The sequence below is a fragment of the Meleagris gallopavo genome, chromosome 8 (genome assembly GCF_905368555.1).
Source record: "Meleagris gallopavo chromosome 8, MGAL_WU_HG_1.1, whole genome shotgun sequence".
NCBI classification, from domain to species: domain Eukaryota; kingdom Metazoa; phylum Chordata; class Aves; order Galliformes; family Phasianidae; genus Meleagris; species Meleagris gallopavo.
The window spans coordinates 14,525,219-14,541,106 of NC_139411.1; the positions used below are offsets into that span (position 1 = coordinate 14,525,219).

The 15,888-nt window shown below is 36.7% G+C and overlaps 1 protein-coding gene across 4 annotated transcripts in view; it reads right to left on the reverse strand.

The window, feature by feature from the left end:
• ADK (adenosine kinase) overlaps positions 1–15,888 on the reverse strand; it is a 269,976-nt gene that overhangs the window by 41,502 nt on the left and 212,586 nt on the right. For all 4 annotated transcript variants that reach the window (XM_085229904.1, XM_085229903.1, XM_085229901.1 and 1 more), the window contains one exon: positions 2,030–2,065. In XM_085229904.1, the coding sequence (XP_085086030.1) occupies positions 2,030–2,065 (36 nt within the window). The remainder of the gene's footprint in view (positions 1–2,029; positions 2,066–15,888) is intronic.

Genomic DNA, 15,888 nt, shown 5'->3' on the forward strand with positions numbered 1-15,888 from the left:
TTTTTTTTTAAATAAAATAAAATTATTTCCATCTGTAATTCAGATTCAGGTAACAGCAACTTTTCATTACTTTTACAGCAAATATCCTCCTGATTTTTGCTCTAGTCACTCCAGTTCTTTATTTTACCTTTTTAATCTTTCTCTATATAAATTACAGAATCCATTTTACAAGATTTTGAGACCTGATGAATTTTTTTCCTTTAACTAAGGAAATTAATTGAAGCTATTTAAGTTTTTCCTAAGATACTTTCTTAGCAATGTGATTTTCATTTTTTTTTTTTTTTTACCTTCACAGCACAATGGGAAAACAACACTGCGGACACTTATCAAATCTTTGTCAGGAAACTTGACGTGAGAGTTGTTGCCAAGCAAGGGGGTAATAAGAGATAAGATCATAATCATTGTGCACTTTACTGATACGCTGTAATCAAATGTGGCAGATTTAGGATGTTCAGAAGGAGCTGTGCTAAAATCTCTAAGCAAGCACTAATGGAAAGGTTAATATGATGGTAGTTAGCAGACACCAGCAACAGCAGTTTGTCACTAGAACTGAATTTAAACCAGGCATATTCAAAGTCTTTAGCTCAAGGGGGCAATAAAAGTATAGAATGGGTAGACTTAATACACTACTTCCTTTCCTTTTTATTGTCTAGCTACCAGAGGGTACCAATAATTTGTTATGCTTCATAATATATTTGGAGGCATCTGTGAAATTCATTCATTTGATAGAATAAATTGAAAGTGTATTTTTATGCTAACAATACGGATTATACAAATGAAAATTGACAGTGATAAAATGTCTGGATTTCTACAAAGCAGCCGCATGAATTTAGCAAACATAAAATGAAATGGGCCAGCCCACAGCTTTAATATCTAAAACACTGATGGCATTGATGTACCTGCTGGTGCACGGCTCTAAAGAGATCTAAATTGCAGAACAAAAGCTGCCAGTCTTTCTTTCTTTTTTTTTTTTTCTCTATGCAGCCATCCACACACAAAGTGGCACGTTCTTAAAGTGCTGCAGTTTGAATCGCGCGGCTTCTATTATTTATGCAGAATGGGTGTTGAGCAGTCAAACTCCTATCTATTCTTCCCCACTGCAAACAAATCAATTAAGGTGGGTCTTATTCCAGTGAAAAAACATGTAACAGGATTTATGTGCATTCGGTTCTGCAATTTAGATTTCAGTGAGATCGCTTACTATCTGTGAAATTAGTACAACTGTTGTCACATTAATTATAGTATTTAAAACCTGCCTGTTTGAATTCAGCATTAGAGACCAATAGCTGATAGCTCTCCAGATTGAGTTATCTGAATGTAGCCAATGGGAGGGGCTACGAAAAGGCTTAGGCACTCAAATAAATAGCTCAGAAAAATGAAATCAAAGCTCTGAGAATCGCTGTAAAATCAACAGTGTTTACTTCTAGAAAGTAGGGAATTGAGCATTTTTAGAGCACAGATGGAAAGCACCAACTTGAATCTGTTTTGAAACAGAAATTCCACACCACCCCTTCGAAAAGCAGCGTGGTTTACATTAATCAGTACCTACCAATTTTATATACAACCTTTCTACAATTCATTTGCATAATGATAATCCGCATATGGCAGGGTTTAAGTTCTTTAAGCGGTGTTATATTTCTCTATTTAGTCTTCCCTCACCACTGCTGTAGCAGTGAATCCTTGTGGAGTGTAATGCAGCTAATGAGGTAGCTTTTTAACTGAACAAACTGACAGGTCCCATATCTGCAGAGGCAGCTTGAAACCGTGCCCAACCTCTCGGCTTCCCAAGAGGCTTTTCAAAATTCAATAAATAACATCTGTAGGCGATGTTGGGTGCAGACCTAGCAGAGTGCGTCATAACACTGAGCTGGCAGAACAAAGAAACCATGACGACTGCCAAGTTTCCATGGCAACCGCTGCGAGGCTTGGAGAGTATAATAGCACATCAATCATTGTCCAAAAGAACTTCATTATCAGCACGAAAAAAGCCTTTAGGATCTGTTTAGTGTGCAATTGTGGGTTAACTCACCTCAAAGCCTTGCTCTCTAGCAAAAGTGGCAGCTTCCTGAAATAATAAAAAAAAGAACAGTTAATTATAAAGTGCTAGATAATGAAGAAATAACACATTTTGAAACTCATTCAGCCAGTTTTCCTTTTACACGATTATCTCAATATCCCCACATACAGTTGTTCTATTCTGATAGTTGCACCCAAAGCTTCCCCCTCCTTCCCGCAGCCCAACAGCAGCACAATGTCAGCATGCTGCTCAAGTTCAAATAAAGAAGGTACAATATATGGTATTTTCCAGGTGAGGAAAGTTACTTCTGGACACAGGACTTTAAGTAGGAAATCACACTTTCAAATCCAGGCAAATATCCTTCAGACATATTTTGAATTGCAATTACAGCGTTATCTCCATTGATGCACTTCATGGGAGATGGGTTTTTAAGCCATTTAAAAAAAATCATTTGTCATCTACAATGCATAAAAAAAATAGGAGTACAAAATGTGTTCAAACCCTTGTGGTGGAATCAGATGAGCATTTTAAAACACTCTGATGTCTTAATCACCGCTTTAGGCAATTTAACTATGTTCTTTTCCTCAAAGAACAGAGGAAACATTAGGGTATCAGAATGTCCTCATTTCTTATTTATATTAATTGGAGCAATTAAAATCTCTTTTGAAATAAAAGCAAGGAGACAGGAGACAACAGCAGCGTTCTTCCCTCCCTTATTCACTTTCTACCTCAGCATTGCAAATACAGTTGACAGTGCTCAAAGTCTTTACATTTTAACTTACAATCTTCCAGATTATCTTTGCCAAGTGACATTAATAGAAGGATAAGACTTGAGCCTGAACAGAGAGCTGATCCAACTAAACAAAAATAACTACCGTACCGCACCATTTAAGGCCAGTGTCCCTATGACAGCTTTAATACTGCAGAAAATACGTACTTGTGGATCTATATGATTTGCCAATTTGGGGGCAATCTACGAATCCGAAGTGAGTACAATTGATTATAACAACAGTAACTTGAGGTTAATAAAATGCGATCAGCTGAAAAGCACAACTCCTCAGGCTGCTTTGCTGCAGAAACATAAGGCTGACCGGGTTAGCCTTGGCTGATGTTGACAGAAAAACTGAATCATGGTCCTGACAATTGGGTGCGGGCAAGGTTAGCCACTTTGACAATTTACTTACAATTGAATTCCTTCTTGTACATCACACAGTCAATGACATTTGCTAGCCTGGCTGTCAAGAAGGAGTGTAGGGTTCAAAGATATCATGCAGTGTTTTCCTAAAGCAGCATGTGATTAACAAAGCCTATGCTCATATGAAAAAAGGAGCCTGTGAGCTTCCACTATACAGTGATGCACTTACAATGAACCACAGCACAATCAAGAAAGCCTCAAATGAGACTTGGACACAGAAAAAAATCCCACAAAAAAAAAAAAAAATAAAATAAGAGGAATAAGAGAGCGATAAGGAGGATAGAGAATAAGAAAATAAATTAACGATTATATACTGCAGCCAAATAACTTCTGTAACCTCAGGTTTTTGGTCATGTGAGTGAAATTGGAAGTTGCACTGATCTGTCTTAAGGGATTTCTTTAATACCCCAAGGCAGCGGGACAGTAACATCTGTGTTAAACTATTGTTTGGGCAGGAAACTGGACACCAGTACATTCTTACATCTGTGAAATAAAAGCTATTCCAGTTAAGTAGTACTTCCTTATGTGAGAGACTTTGAAAGAATTCATCTTAATTTTCTGTTCTGGGGCACCCATGCATAGCAGATGTGGTTTGAAAGACCTGGCTCTTCCACAAGAAAGTACAAACGGATTGCACATTTGGCAAAATGCATCTTATCTTAGGATTTTCCTGCTGGAGCTTCGTCTTTTAGCCTGGTCTGTTGCCCAGCGACATGAGCAATGGTAGCCAGCACACAATCACAGTTTGACCCCTAATGTAAGGTGTATGTATGTGCCAAAGAACAACAGCAATCTTAATTTTCTTCTCTCCTGTCAACCAAACCTCACAACACCTCCTGTGCAGGTTCTTCCAGTAAGGAGCCCGCAGCTCCCTGAGAATCAGCGTCTCCCAGGATTACAGGCCCTGAGAATTAAGGCCCTTCTAGAAAAAAAGGAGAGAAAAGCTCAAAGTACATCTTTAGAGACTACGGTTTGGTGTTTGCAAAATGGTGAGAAATGTTCCGCAGGCCCTGAATGCAGGGCCAGTTCAAAGTAAATTAACCAGATAAAAGCAATGAGGAGCTTTTAGTATCTATTCACAGTAACAGTGAGAACAGGAAACAAGCGGACCCCATCTGTGCAGCCTTAGGGCACCTCATACTGAGCCTCACGTACCTAATAGAGTAGTCAGGTTAAAATCGAAGTGGCTGTAACATGTGGAGACTGCTGGGGTTACGGCGGCCAGCCAGGGCGTTCCCTGATGCAGGTGATAATCAGTATGATAATCACTGTATTTACAGGCTTTCCATTTTATATCTGACATTGGAAATCACGGAGAAGGAGGGATTAAGGAAATAAACAACCTACACAGAAGCATTACTGCTCCCCAGAGAATGCAGCATTTCCATTCATGCATGACATGCGACAACAGCAAAGCAAAACAGCAATAGAACAGAATTTTCTTAGGAAGCTTCATTTCACGTCAGGAGTTCTTTTGGTTCTGATAAACTTTAGGTGTTATTCATTCATTACTCCAAGTCAGCATTTTCAGATCTATTTTCCATTTGTGTCTACAGTGCATCTCACTTCATAACATCCTCTCCACCACCTTTCTTCTCTTTAATACTAAATATATTTTAAATGCTCACACTCCTTTTTTACATAGGCTTTTTATCATCCACAAGAGCACATTTGTTGCTGTACCACCTAAAGCAGAAATGGGATTTGTTAACAGTTATGAAACATTATTTGGCTCCTGCCATTTTGGAAAAAAATAATCCCCAAACATACAGTCATATTGAAGTAAACAGCATACAGTGTCATTTAAAGGAGTAACACCATGTCACCAAAGTCAACACACACCCTCTCTTCGCACAATAATGAGCAGTTTACACAGGAAAGCAAGATAAAGAGATAACAATAAAAAAGACAACTTCCTCCAGTACTGGTCTTGCTGTTACACTTGATTCTCTTGATAGCTGAAAACTATTCCCTTTTTGCACATATTTTGCTCCTGCTGGAGCTCCAAAATTTAGTAAACAGAACCACATATAACCTATACTCCAGTCAATTGTAACAGGCCTTGTTAGAATTTGGGGCCCTTTTATCATCAGCAATAGAAGCACCTTGTTCACAAGTAAACCAAAATATACCCTCTTAACACAGAAACCATTAGCTTCTTCACCCTCAGGAATTAACCACTGTGTCAGGAGAATTTTGGGATTATAGAGTTAAGTTGGCTTCACTTCAATAATTGCATGTTCATTTTGCCATAACACACAGAAGACTTACTATGTATTAATTTTTTGTAGGTAATTAATTTTTTGTAGGTTTTTAATGATAAGCTGGCCAAATCATAGCCAAAATACTAACAACATGCATATTGGGTTAAATTGCAATGAACAGCATTTAAATTCACATATTTCTGAAATTAGATGACAGAAGACCATTTCAGAAGCATCACCAACAATATTATCTGCAATACACATTTTAACCTTTATACAGAGGAAAGGAGCACTGTAAACTAAATTTGCATTTCATTGCTGAAATCAACATTATCTCATAAAGAAATGATAAAACAGCAGGACAGCAATGATACCTTTGCACACTGAATGCACTTCCCATAATTACACAAGAACACAAATGCAGGAGATGCCAGAGCTAATTGCATGCCTCCCTCCTTCTTAGTAAAGGAGGCATCTCACAGAATAACCTATAACTCGCTAAAAAAAAAAAAGAAAGAAAGAAAGAAAAGAAACAAAAAAACAGGTTTGGATGGAGTTCCCATTCCAGCAACCATAAATTCTTGACTTACCCGAAATAAGCCCCCCAAAAACAAGCCCTGCTCACATTTCCAGGAATACAATCCCCTTTTTCTGCACAACAAATCCATGACTCAGTGTCTTCACCCCATCCCATAAATCAACAAAATCTTGGCCACCACGCACTTATACAACATGAATAACTGTAGGGGAAGATGCCTGCACTAAATTAGAGGCATCAAGAAAAACAAGCAACAACAAGAAACAAGCAAATAACAGCAAACAAAAAACAGCAGCAAATGACTATCTGGACTATCCACGGGCTGTTTGCATTTGCTGGAACCACTCCTACTGGTGCCAGCCACGTTTGATTACAACCTAAATAGCACCTCTACCACTACACTTCTTTTTCTGCAGATATCTTCTAAAAATCTATCTTAAACATTTCTTTCTTCAGCTTCAGGGTATTGCTGTTGCACAACTGCTTTTAGAGAAATATGAACAGTTAGTTTTCTTCCATTTACACTGTTTCCTTTAACACATCAAAGGCAATTATACAGCCACTTAGTACTATCAAATCACTGATGAGTTCATCTCTAATCCTGGTATAACTTCTTGTTCTTTGTATTCTCTCTGGCTTTTCCACAGCCTGTCGTGTTTGCTGAAACAAAGTGCTAGCAGTTGCACAAATTTTCTCTAACATTCAGACCCTGTTATCTAAATGAAATGGCTGACAACAGAGTAAAATAAGCAAATAAGGATATAGGGAAGACTCATTCAAGTGATGTACACTGATATCTACAACCTAATTCTGCACAAGATTGACTCAAATAATAGAGACAGGTGCTAAAGATTTGTGTTTCTGAAATAGATGCTTTTATATATGATTTCTTAACATAAAGTAAAGCTTCTAAGACAAGAATTGAAAAAAGAAATAAAAAATGTTGTTTTTCTCACCATACTACAGACATGAAAGTCTTCTTTCATTATAATAAAATTTCAAACACTTGCACTTCTAATTCAACTTTCCTTAGGCAGTCACATTTGTCCTACCTATTACCCTGTTACTTTGTCACTTTCACATTATCATGTCTGTTTCTAACAAAGAACTTTCTTATAAAACTCTGCTCTCAGAGCTATACTCTGTTTTACAAACGCCATAGGTCCTGAGAATCTCTGGTCTCAGCAGTATGCTTTGTCCAGTAATTCTGAATACAAGCCCTTAAAAGTCATCTTTTTTGTTAAAAGCTCCTTCTTATTATGTGAGATTAGTTATTCATCAGCTATACAGTCATGAAGACTACTACTGTCAAGATCACCATAAGCCCCTGCTTTCGGGGCTTTCTCTCACAAAACACTCACCAAAGTGTGGGAGCTAAGTTAGTTTTTAAGGACATGGACTAATGAGCAGTACCATGCCATGTTTTACACTCCTCCAGCTCTAGGCCAGTTTACACTAAATACGATCCTGGTAATGGCATTTGTCTCAAGGCACAGATATGATAGTGGATTTTCAGTCGCTGCCTTTGGATTGTGACAAAGATGTCACACATTCACTCACTAACATCGTGACACCACTCTTTTCTGAATGGCTTCTGAAAAAGCCAAACTTGAGCCATTTCTCAAGACATTCAAGATCAGGCTGGTTGGGGCACTGAGCAACCTGATCTAGCTGTAGTTGTCCCTGTTCACTGCAGGGGAGTTAAAAGTCCCTTCCAACTCAAACAGTTCTATGATTCCATGAAATAAAGGTGATATCAAAGCTGGGGTAACAATAGTCATGACGTACTTAAGGAATCAGAGGCAGACACTGTTAGACTACTTGATGATCAATTGAAAACATGACTTCAACAGGTGGCTGTTATCATTCTGCTATCTGAAAATAAATTGATAGAAAATCTATAGAATATACTTCCAGCTGGATCTTTAACCTTTAGTGCCAGCAGTACACCTACTGCAGCTTGTGAGAACTTACACACATCGCTCTTCAATTCAGTGCTAAATAGCTATCAATAGTTGCTCAAAATTCTTAGATTGTCCTATCCAGCCTTGCGTGTCACTGTAATCTGATTTAAAATTCAGCTATCACTACATTTCACTGTATAGAAGCAGTGCAAGTTCATATGTCTTGATTAAAAGACGGCTATTTATAAAGGCCAAGAGGGGAATGCAATTTTATTCTTTTTCCCTATCCTCCAGAAATGCTTGCCTCGATATGGGTCGCATGAGAGTTTGAGAAACAGAAGTCTAAAGAACCACCCAGTATATTTTCTGAAACAAATGCATGCCTGATGAAATTTTGCAACTGCTGATAAAGTTTGCACTATTCTTGGGGATATGTTACAGGAATATAATGTTTCAGTATTATTTTCCTTTGATAAGCACTAATTCTTGATTTGGTCAATAGGATACACCTGTTCACATTTCAGAGAAGATCAATAAAAGCTGGTCACAGAAAGGACAGACTCTGCAGACAGCCTGAGAACCAGCACTGAGAATCAGCAGTATCTGAACAAGTATCTATCCCTCACTGGGTATTACTGAAAAAGCACAGCTGGCATCAGTTGCATGGGCAGATTATTGTAAAGGAACACCAAGTGTTTTTTTCCTTTCTTTACTCCTACCATGACTAGTCCCAGATCTGAAAATAGCTTTTTTTCCACAAAGGATAGCAAAGATATCCTTGCTAAAATATATCCTAAAATATTTTCACAGTTTGCTTTAGTAATATGAAAGATACTAGCAAATCTAACTATGCTACCTTCACACTGTAAGTGAAAATATAAATTAATAATAGTGAAATGAATAATCAGAACAAGTAGAAATACCGTATGGGATTAAAGTTGTAATGTTCAGAGGGGGTTCTGGCATTCTACCAGCGGGTTTTGTCTGAAAAATCATAGTGTGAAAAGAATGAAGAAAGGAAATGCATTTCTTCTCCTGCTTGGGTTCACGTTGGAGCATCTGTTCATACAATTTATATTATATACAGTTTGTTAATATTCAAGTTATTTATTCTCCTACTTATGTTACTACCAGAACTATAGATCCTGCTAGAATTTTCTATGGAAAAAATCATCCTGAGTCGGAGTGTAATGCCATAACAAGGTCTGCCACAGCTGCAGCAGTGATATGCCTCTGAGCCATTTTGAAATTTTATGACGGATAAAAAGCTATTACTTATATCTCTACCCTACATCCCTACCTAAAGAACTGAACTGGTTCTGACTGTACATTTCCCTCTCCTCACAGATTATAAGCACCAAATTAGCGAACTTCCTTACACCATCTCTTTATACAAATGTGCCTATCACTATCTTAAAAATGAAATGCATCATGATCAGAACAGAGAGACTCCTTCTTTAATCATCACCAAAGGAATAGAACATAATAAAAATGAAAACAAACAATAAAATGAATTTAATAGCTAGAGGATAAGAGCTTTATACACATATAAAAAATAAAAGATATGTGGGATCTTTTGAAGCCTTTAATACTGCACATTATAAGCTCTTTGTACTAACCTTCTGGCTCAAGGATGACAAACAGAAATAAAAGATTGCATCATTTCCAACAAGGCCTCCTATGATTGCAACCACTCAGAGTAGCCTGAAATCACTGACAAGATATTCTCATCTAGCAATTTCAGTTGAAGAGAATAATCAGATACTGTGCTAAAAGTGCTGGGATACAACAGGACATGTCTATTCTAGCTAGAAGGTTAACACATTTTTAGCAGTAGAATTTAACTGTTTTCTGTACTTTGTTTTGCATGATGTCATGCACAGATATTTAGAATTATAACTAAGAATACGACATTGGAAACTCTATAAAGAATAATCATCACATAACTCGCTTCATGTGCTAGACTTGCATTGCTTGTTAACCTTAGCAAGAAAAAAAACAAGTGTTCACTGCAACCTCCAGCATTAACGCTAATTTTTAAACAGATATTAATAATATGCATTTTACCCTTCCAATTAAGTTTAACCCGGTTGTCTTATAGCTTCTTATTAAGAGTCCGTTGTGCTCTTTCACACTAATTTGATAATGCATTTACCTGCATTCAAGATCCAGATATTCAAGTTTTCTCTTGTATTTCCCATGTTAGCTACTGAAAAGGAAATCCTTGTTCCCAGTCTGCACTAGTCGCACTCTCAGAGCATGGTCATTGCATGGAACAGCAACACTGCAATCTGACCATAGGTAGGTCACTGTGGTTCCAAAAGAAGAACATGAGCTCTAATTCCTGATGTGACTAAGGCACTTTTAGTCAGACGGGTTGCTAATTTCTTGAATCGTTTTAAAAAAAAAAATTGCAGTAGTTATAATTAGTATTTGTCTGCTTTTGACCTATAACTGCTTGAGGATGAGTGCCTTCCTGGTATGTTGGTCCTATTTCTAAAAGAAACCAACCTGAACCTGAGATGGGTTTAGGCAGAGAAGAGGATGAAAGAGAAAACATGCAAGATAATTAGAAAGACCACAAATTCCACAATATTTTGAAGAATTATTACAGAATCCCAAGTTGAGATTGGAAAGTACCTTTGAAGCTCATCTAGTACAACCACTCTCTCACCCAAGGTCAGCTAAAGCAGGTTGGCCTAGACTGTTTTGAATATCTCCAAGAACAGGCTCTGCATTGCTCCCCCGAGAAACTTCTTTCAGCATCTGACCACCCTCACAGTAGAAGTTTTTTCATTATGCTTAAGGAGAGTATTTCAGTTTATGCTCACTGTCTCTCGCTCTGTCACTGAGTATCCATCTTGATTATCACCTCTCACTAAGTATTTAGGTGTTAATAAGATCCCTTTGAACCTCTTCTTGAGGCCCTTAGCTTCTCCTTATCTACTTGGTCTCCAGCCTGTCTTGATGCATGAGGCTATTTTTTCCCCAGGTAGAGCACTTTCTATTTTCATTTGCTGAACTTTATGAGATCCCTGTCAGCCCATTTCTCCATTCTGTCAAAATATGACATTAAAAATTTGACATTACATTTTGCTTTAAGATAGTAGCTACTGACTGGAAGTACAAGATAAAATCCATGCCAGGTCTAGGTAGATGGGGAAAGACTTTGTCAAAGACTTTATTGATGTATAAAGGAAAGTTATGTGATTGTTAGGATAGAAGAAGATACAACTAAACAAACCAAGCAACTACCTACAGTCACAATGAACCAGAACAAGCTGCTACAACAAATAAGCAGAATCTATAAGAGACTGTGAAAAACCTTCTACTCAGCATCTGCTGTCCAAAGGGCTACTGGCATTCAAAAGGAGACCAAGGATGAAGAAAATGTGCTAATCTACTCATGTCTGTACTACTGAACTTTGCCTAAATGTTTACTTCACATTGACTTTAAGAAACTTGGCTTGTTTTGGGCTGCATATATTCAAAATACCTATAATCAATTTCTTCACACATTCAGATCACTCTTCCTCCACTAAAATTGCTTTCTCCTTTAAAAATTAGATCATGGCTCTCCTTTTGGTTGTTTTTCTTACCATGTCTTCAAAGATTCAAGTGAAATTTTTTCAGGAAGTGAGGTTCAAAATTCCTCTGCCAGAAAGCAACTATACGTTTTCTTAGCATTTCTTTCTACTTTTAAGAAATCACACTCTCATTGAAAATAAGAAAAATTATAAAAGAAAGAATACAAAATGATGACTATGTATGATTTGCTAAATAAAAAAATAAAATTTCAAAATTAAATAATGCATAAAAAACTGCATTCCTGCATCATCTTTCAACTAATACATGACAACTTGTTCATTAAAAGCATAATTTTCGCAATGCATTGTAACATGGACGACTGTATTCAAACTTCTCCCTTTCAAAGTTGTCATCGCACTGGATATATAGGAGTTATAGCAACAAGAAACTGAATCCACTGCAACTCTGCCTGTCAAGTATTTGCCTTCCCTGTTAAATTAACTTTATGTACATATATATATATATACATATACGTGTGCATTATGCATATGTACATACATACATACATATATATACACACACACACATATATATATAACTTTCCCAAATGCATATATACAGTTGCCTGTTCTGGTCTTCTACACGCACCCATTATTTGAGGTTAAATCAGTGGTTCACATTAGAGCTATAACAAGGATTAAAAAAAAAAAAAAAATCCACTATGGAATCACAGCAACTAAACTACCAAAATTTACTGGCTCTTTGAAGTTTTCTGAGTGCTTGAAGGTTATGAAGATCTCCATCTATTGCTTTATATATGCTAGTTACATCAGCATTCATGTTTAATAGTACTGATGTGTCTTTTTCTTACTATGAAGTAATTTCACCTTAGTAATGTGTAGTAGAAATTAATTAGTACCTGTTCTCTCTTAAAGATATCATTTAATACATTAACTAGTTGTAAAACATTTATGTGCAAATAGATTTTTCTTGCAGTGTTATGACTGAGAATATGATCTATGTACTATGAACTATTGTTCTGCAGTTTATAGATCCACACAGTTAACTTTTAAAGACAAAGTGAAAAGTAAAATTTGGTCTCGGTTCACATGAAAGGGAAATGTAAGATTTGAACAAGAAAAAACTCAGTTTTGACTGTGCTCTTTTCACACAGAGCAGCTCTCTAAATCTCTGCTAAGCAAGGACAATCTTCTAATGGCATCAGCTGTACATTCTAAAGGATCATAAAAGTACGCCAAAGTAAACCATTAATGCTTTCAAAGATTTCCACATAAGTGTACAACTAACTTAATAACTTTGATTCTAACTCATGCACACTCTCCATATGCTCCAAGATTCTAAGAACATTTTTTAATCCTCACCTTTACTTCAGGACAGTTACCACTTAAAACTCCAATTCTGTACCTTTAAAATGCTACATTTATTTTAGGATTTGTCTAACAAACATTTTTTAATTACTAAATTAACAGATTGACATTGTATCTTAATATACACTTATATTTTTACTTACTTGTATATATTTTACTTACTTGTATATATTTACTTTACTTGTTGGTGTATTGTAAATGAACCTGAAATGTATCTAAAATTGTACCAGATACATTTCTTATTTCATTACATGATAAATCTATGGCTGCAAGTTTCTGAAGCTGAAATTAGCAATGGTAGTAATAGTAGTAGCAGTAATTCAGTTTTGGACAGGTTATTTTTAGCTGCATTCTTGCTCTAGCCCTTCACTACAGATTTCTCACACCTCCTGAGTGCTTAGAAGTGTAAATAATCTTTTTCTTTCCTTCTGTCTGTAGCTTTATATTTGTGTTTAAATATAACAGAAGCTATTGCAATTTAGTTTGCCTCATACTTTCCAACACAAGAAAAGAAACACTTGCAACTTTTTCCATGATGCTGCATCTCTTTCATTTTATGCAAAATTTGAAGGGAGCTCTGGGGTCAGAGTAGTACTGCTCTTTTACTAAGATTGCATCCTGATTCGAGCTCTTGAAATTTTATTACTTTCTCTTGTATGAGTAATAAATATTTGTCAAAATACCATACAACAAATGACTGGAACATTCTAAAACATTACTGTTGTACTGTTCAGAGCAAAAGTGGTTGCAATAACAGAACACCGCACACTGAATTTGAAGCTTTTTTTAAAAGACAGATATTAAGGGATTGGAAAATGAAGAAAAAGCAAGCTAGGGCCTCTGAAAAGTGGCACTAATTTGTAGAATCTCCTTCTTTTGATGCTGTTTTTTCCAAAATGAGCACGGAGAAAAGTAGCACTCACATAACATAATAAAATATAATTAAGTTATAAACAATAAGCTATTCAGCATCAGCAGACACATACACCATCTCCCTAATTCCTTGTCTCTTGTCAGATTTTTGCACTGCACTCTCCTCTTTCAGTCCAGTTTATCATCTCACTCTACATTATGTTTCAAAAAGTCCCATGCTATGTTTTGAAAACTGCCATGCTCTAAAAGGCATTTTGATCTTAGGTTTAGACCATGAAAACAAACAATTTATTTAGAGTCTGGCTGGTTCACATGGTGAGCAGTGAACAGTTTGCAGAGGATTTTGTGCTAAAAGTGTCACTTTTAAAAAATAATATTGAAGTAGTTCTTTACAAACATGGCAGTTGTCCAAAGCACATATGGAACATTAAATATAACCATAAAATTTTATGCACCAGATTTGACCAAGATCTTGAGCTCCAATTTATATTTTCTCCATTTTGCTGGAAGACTAGCTGCATTTGATAAAGCTACTTCATAAGGACTCTGTTCTCCTAACATTTACACATCACACATCTGGACTTGGAAAGGCAGTTTGAGTAAAAGAGCCAACTAATGCAGATCTTGTTTACATTATGTGCAATTAGTCTTGTGTCATGAATCTCCCTGGGATATCAGAATGTGCTGAAGGCACCCAAAGAACATGTACTTCAAATAAGAGTGCATAAACCTGGGTGTTTATCCATGGGCTTCTTATACATGATCATGTAAGAAAACTAATAGCATCTATGTTTCCTAATAATGTTTCAATTCATTTTTATTAATTATTTGTATGTAATTAGAGCTGCCCTTGGTGCCTGAAGATCTCTGTTTGGATTGCTTTTCTCTCACAACTTGCTCACTGCAGCCAAGGGAACTAAGTGATGGCAGTTGCAACACTCAATTCAGTTACATAAACATATCGCCCTTGCCAGACTCCCCTGCGGTGTTCCCATTTCATGAAATAAGTCTCCAGCATTTAGTAACGTACTGTACCAACAAGTTTCTTTTCATGTGACAAAAAATTAGGTCCTCTGCTCCTGGCAGCAGAGAGGCATGTGTGTGAACATGTCCCTGGAATCCACCCCAGCCCATGTGGCTGCACCAGCACGAGGACAGAAAAAAATAACACTTGAGTAGCTGCAGAACAGGAGTTGGTCACCAGACTTCAGGAGGAGAAAGACAGCCTTAATCCAGAAGCTGAAGAAGGCTTACTCCTACGTGTGTTGCAGAGACAACACACGTGAATGCGCATTATAACTTCACCATATACAAGAGGAATGTACTTTCCTATTGAGTGTTTTGCCAATAATGATTAAAAAGAAAAATCTGGCTAGCTTATTTCTATAGGTGTAAAACTTTTTAACATCACAGCTGGTACACACAGTCTTGACTAAGAAAGCAGTATGTGGTAAAAGTGCAGAGGTATGGACAGAGTGACCAGACTAATCAACTGCACAGCTGATCAGCTTTAAAGAAAGGGGGCTTTCTGGACTCTTTCCCTCCATATCTGCTCATCAGCATGAAGTTACATGGTCATTCTGCACTGACCTGCTGGAGTTTACCCTTATGACAGGTAGGTGACTATCTGGTAAATTATACAGGAACTATAGAGGGACTAGTATCTGCATGTCTGTCAGAGACAATGCAAGTCTTTAGACACGTTTATATCAGGCGGCCTAGCACCATCAAAATCTCCAGACTGCTTCTCTTTGAATATCCATGTTCACAACTGCTACATGCATTCAGGTTTTCTTACACTGTCTACACATGAGAAAACACAACTCAGCTATAAGAGGGAGAAATCTAGATACCTGGGGAAAAAAAAAAAAAGAAAAAAAAAATTTTCACCAGTCTAGCCACAATGGGATAGCTTGCCACTGCCCCAGTGTATAACAGTAATTTGGGAAATCTTGAATCTCATTCTTGTCTTTTCTTTTTCCTGTTGGTGTTAGCAAGCTGCACTCCAAGATACACAAGAATGCTACCTGAATTCTTTACAATGTTGCCATTAAATAAATAACAGATGATTTCTAAAATAGAACAAGTAGAAGGGAATGACACTCACAATTTTGTGTTATGGTATTTTCTATAGCACTAACAAGCTGTTAAATAGCCAAGATTTTGTTTTGTTTATGAATTTAAACTTAGAATGAAGGAAGATATCTTCTTGAACATAAAATATTATTTTCCTGTAATACT